The sequence below is a fragment of the Cyberlindnera jadinii genome (genome assembly GCF_001661405.1).
Source record: "Cyberlindnera jadinii NRRL Y-1542 unplaced genomic scaffold CYBJAscaffold_21, whole genome shotgun sequence".
Taxonomy (NCBI): Eukaryota; Fungi; Ascomycota; class Saccharomycetes; order Phaffomycetales; family Wickerhamomycetaceae; genus Williopsis; species Williopsis jadinii.
In genome coordinates, this window is record NW_017963672.1 from 1 (window position 1) to 4,924 (window position 4,924).

Genomic DNA, 4,924 nt, shown 5'->3' on the forward strand with positions numbered 1-4,924 from the left:
ACGTCTGTGATCATCAGAGCCACTGCAAAGAAGAACGAGGACCTACTCACAAGCAAGATGAATAAGAAGGAGAGAAGCAAAAACAAGGTGACAAAGAAGTCTACCCCGATGACTAACATCAACAAGGAAAGGGTGGAAAGAGCAATCAACTTGAGCGAAAGACTCGAAGGCAAGATCTCAAAGAGCAAGCAGAGGGCAAAGATGGTGCAGACCACCAGAAAGGCCAACTGGGACGTGATCAACTCCGAGGTCAAGATCCACACGGAAACCCTTGAAGCCGCCACCGACGATAAGGACAGTGAAAAGCTCCAAGAGGACTCAATGGTTGATGATTTCTACGAGGTTGAGAAGCCAAAGATCCAAACCGCTAAGAACGCATTCGCGCTATTGGACGAAGTTGAGCTATGATCTAATGAATTTTTATTCACGCAAACCTCCCCTGCACAGGTGCTTTATCATCTTTATCGGTCCGTTTCTGTAGTTTTGTAAAAATGAAAACATGGCACACTGCACGTTTTCACTCTCCAATTTTCTGTCGTTTTTGTGTTTCTGCCGTTTTTGTGTTTTTGTCGTTTTTGTGTTTTTGTCGTTTTTGTGTTTGTTTACTTTTCCGCGAACCCTTCTGCTTCCCCCTTCGTTAACCGTTGACGTGGCGCTAAAGCTTTCACACACCTCTTTTTTTGGTGCCCGTTCTCCAACTTTTTTTCCTCTCTCTTTAGGTCTGTTTTGCCGTTGAGGGCTAACGTTTAGTTGAATACTTGTGCCTTTTATAGATCAATTGACATCTTCCACTGAATCATGAAACTTAGTAACATTGCAATTCCAACAGCTTTGGCTATTTTGGCAAACGCTGAGAAGGCGCCGGTGTTTAAGCCATTCGATAAGTCGCAGTTGTCGAAGAGTTCGTTCTTTGAGCAGTTCGACTCCGATGACTGGTCGCAGTTGTGGAAGATCTCAAAGGCGAAGAAGGATGACGAGTTCAGTTATACCGGTGAGTGGGCGGTTGAGGAGCACAAGATCTTCCCGGGGTTGAAAGGCGATAAAGGTTTGGTGTTGAAGACCAAAGCCGCCCACCACGCTATCCACGTTCCCTTGGAAACACCTTTTGACAACACCGACAATACCCTCGTTGCACAGTACGAGGTTAAGCTACAGGAGGGGTTGTCCTGTGGTGGTGCGTACGTGAAGTTGTTGAGCGCCGAAGGCGGTCCTTCAGATGACGTTGAGTTCAACAACGAATCCCCATACCAGGTTATGTTTGGTCCGGACAAGTGTGGAACTACAAACAAGGTGCACCTCATTCTGAGACGTAAGAACCCAAATACCGGGGTCTACGAGGAGAAGCACTTGGCTGTGCCACCATTGGCTAGAACTGTCAAGACATCGACACTTTACACTTTGATTATCGAGCCAACCCAGGAGTTTGAGATTAGAATCAACGGTGAAGTTGTCAAGGCTGGAAACTTGCTCGATGAAGGAGTCTTTGAGCCATCCTTTGACCCACCAAAGGAGATTCCAGATGAATCTGATGAAAAGCCAGCAGACTGGGACGACAGGGCCAAGATCCCAGACCCTGAGCAAACTGAAAAACCAGAGGACTGGGATGAGACTGCCCCATACATGATCCCAGATCCAGAAGCAGTTAAGCCAGAATCTTGGGATGAATCCGCCGAAGAGTTTATCCCAGATCCAGAGGCTGAAAAGCCGGAGGATTGGGACGAAGAGGAAGATGGTGAATGGATTGCGCCAACCATCCCAAACCCAGAGTGTGAAGCCCATGGCTGCGGCAAATGGATTGCACCAAAGATTAAAAACCCAGCTTATAAGGGTAAGTGGACCCAGCCACTCATTGACAACCCAGATTACAAAGGTGAATGGGCTCCAAAGAACATTGCAAACCCAGATTGGTACCACGATGCTACACCTTCCGATTTGGAACCAATCGGTGCCATCGGATTCGAGTTGTGGTCTATGGATGCTGACATTCTCTTTGATGACATCTATTTGGGCCACAGTGTTGAAGAAGCCGAACTCATTGGTAATGATACCTGGGCAAAGAAGTTCGAATTGGAACAAGACGCAGTCTTGGCTTATTCCGACGATACCAAGGCCAATGATGAGTCTGGAGCTGAAGAAGAGGTTGTTAAAGCCACTGGTGGTGACGATGCCTTTGCTCAACTCCAATCCTTCATTGACGATGCTCAAGAGTATCTCGATTTGTTCATGAGTGATCCAGTCAACACGTTGAGTTCAAGACCTGCTGAAGCTGCTCTTTACGGTGGTCTCTCTTTCATCGTGGCTTCCATTGTCCTCTTTGTTGTTTCTTCGATCTTGAATGTATTCACTCCAGCTCCAACCCAAGCAAAGAAGGAGAAGAACCCAGTTGCCGAAGCTGAGGCCGAGGTTGAGGTTGAACAAGTCGAGACAAAGGAGGAAACCACGTCCACAAGCGTCCAGGAGTAAATAAAAAAGGACACGGAACAGTATCGTTCAAGCCAATGACGTCTGTAGAACGCTTTAGTCTCTTGTTTCTGTTAAGCTGTTCTGAAATCTTAGTTCTTCTGTAGGAGCTTTCCACTCATCTGCGATTTGTCAAACCAAGGTTGCTATCCTCCAACCACAGCTGACGCAGCATGTAAGACGGAAGAGGACTGATGACTGTCGTGCTGGTGGATATTATTTCCTCACAAGCTACAGGCTCATGAATTCAGTCGAGGCTTAACACTGTGCACAATGGCTAATAGTCTAACTGCAAAGGCATTAAACTTGCAAAAATTTAACCGACTATACATTGTGCTTCAGCTTTGGGTTGTAAAGCCTATACAGCCTCTGCTGGGCTGTTTCATCGTGATGCATCTAGACAACATCTTGGTGTGTACGAAGGCTAGAACTGTTACTGCATGTGTGATACGACAAGTACAAGAGAACACAAGCATAAGCAATGACGAGAACCAGCGGGAAACATTTCATTATGACAAGGTGTTCAATTGCAGTATTTTGGTATCACATATCCTTCACCGTTAACTCAAGATCAGTGCCATCTACAACACATGGCGTTTCTCTTGCAGCGAACACACTAACCAAAATTTCACTTGCTAGAATCCAGATGCATCATAGAGGAAAGCAGCAAGCTCACCAATGTGCTAGCCGTTGCTGCAGCTTTTGTTGGGTAAATTCAGAATTGTACTGAAGTTTCAGCCCTTACATCATGTATTTGCTCACCAAATCGGTAAACATGTGGTTTGTGCTACAAATGAGGTTATTGTTCATGTGTGTAGATCTTATACCCCGTTGTACATCCAGCGCATGAACAACTGATCGTCTCAGAAAAGACTAAGCAGTGCGAGAGGAACTGAAACTTTGGGTGCAAAAGGTAACGAGATATATCAGCACTATGTAACTTCCACTAGAGGCTTCAAAGCTGGGCATAGAACTTTGGCCAAAAAGTCGTCAGATTTCGGAGCTACCTGGAAGTTAAGCCTCTATGAACATTACTCAGGCTTTTGTTGAAAAGCCCCCCATCGGCATTATTTCATGTGATTGCATCTTGGTGTGTTCTGGTGGGCCTGACATCACAAGCACCTCCTCAACTCCCGTAATTGAACGAGCGCATGTGTGGTTCTGCAGTGCTCCATCCTCAATGGTCGTCATGTCCATATTGCTTGCGATTTCGAATGTTGAATGTGCAATTCGCATCCGACGATGTCGATGGATCCGTGAGATTTGAGATACACTATAGGCCATGTTGCACATCGCAGCAATAACCCATCGGAATTATATACCTCAGCAACAAATTGCATAGTGCGAGTGACACACTCGGCGATTAAGTGATCGTCTGTATCGAAATTTGATCAGAAAACGATTATAGCGCTCGAAATGATAATTCCCGCAACTCTATCGCGTTGAGACTGATTTTCAGTTTCTCAGCCCACCAGCACCTTCGCTGTTTTTTTGGAAAGTGCCATTGGAGTAATTGATCAACAACAACCTGGAAAATGTTGAACTTAGCAGCTTATAAGCTGTGACTCTGAATGGAGAAGGATTTACTCGAGATACGTACCTGCTTTTGTTGCTGTGTGTCGTATTCCTCAGCAATGTTCTTTGATTCTGAACGGTGCTGCCGGAACCCCCAAGCCTATGCAAGGGAATGCGTTGCACGGCACGTGAATTGTATTCCATTGCCTAAAAAATATTCTTTCGGTTGTTCTGTCTACAAATCTATGAAACAGCCGTTGCTTCCTGGTTAAAGAAGTCATTGTTCATTGGCGAATTGCCTTTGGGCTCCATCTTCTGTGTTATTCATCACGCATTGAACACTCGGTCTATCGTCCTCAACAAAGCCGGTGTCGTGTTGCTGCTCAGGCGTCAGGGGCGCCTCCCTCCCCACCGAAACGCACACAAGGGCTTACAAACTTCATTGCAGTCGGGATTGCAACCTTCTACGGGCCATTGAAGTATCAGTTTACCTCGATTCAAAGATCAATCCTGTGTTCCCTCACACAAGCTTAACATCGCAAACTAGCCTCTTTACCTCTCTATGCACAACCTCTTAAAGTCAGCACATCTCCTCATTTCCGCTGAATGCCCCTGCCTGTTTATTCGCGGGCTAGGCAGAACCAGTTGCATCGAACCGCACAAGATCCCAAATGCAGCGAGAAGTGACATGTTAGACATTGGAATTTGCTCCTCTGTAGATCTAGGCTCATATATCTAAGTACTCTTTTGGAACCTGTGCAGTGAATCGTCCTATCTTAAATGCACATAGCGAGAATGCGATCTAACGTGCTTGAGCAAAGTGCTCAAATAGCACATATTGACAGTGGTCTTGGATACTGCTCACTGCACATGGAGCGGATGTGATCGAATTCGATTGACACCCACAACCTCGCAAGAAAGAATTTTTAGTGCTGGCTACTCTATGAGG

General features: G+C 45.9%; 2 protein-coding genes across 2 annotated transcripts; both read left to right on the top strand.

Annotated features, from left to right (window-relative positions):
- Positions 1 to 57: 57 nt before the first annotated feature.
- CYBJADRAFT_164672 (Alb1 domain-containing protein) lies at positions 58 to 408 on the top strand (the record flags this gene model as incomplete). The annotated part of the gene is made up of 1 exon (XM_020213867.1): positions 58 to 408. One exon carries the CDS (start codon positions 58 to 60, stop codon positions 406 to 408), a length of 351 nt encoding a protein of 116 aa, XP_020068072.1.
- A 351-nt stretch (positions 409 to 759) lies between these two features.
- Positions 760 to 2,516, top strand: CYBJADRAFT_169687 (calreticulin family protein). The gene has a single exon (XM_020215897.1). The coding sequence runs from the start codon at positions 799 to 801 to the stop codon at positions 2,461 to 2,463; it is 1,665 nt and encodes a 554-aa protein (XP_020068073.1). The 5' UTR covers positions 760 to 798; the 3' UTR covers positions 2,464 to 2,516.
- Positions 2,517 to 4,924: the final 2,408 nt, after the last annotated feature.

Coding starts and splice junctions, on each gene's coding strand:
- CYBJADRAFT_169687 (XM_020215897.1), top strand. CDS start 799: ATGAAACTTAGTAACATTGCAATTCCAACAGCTTTGGCTATTTTGGCA.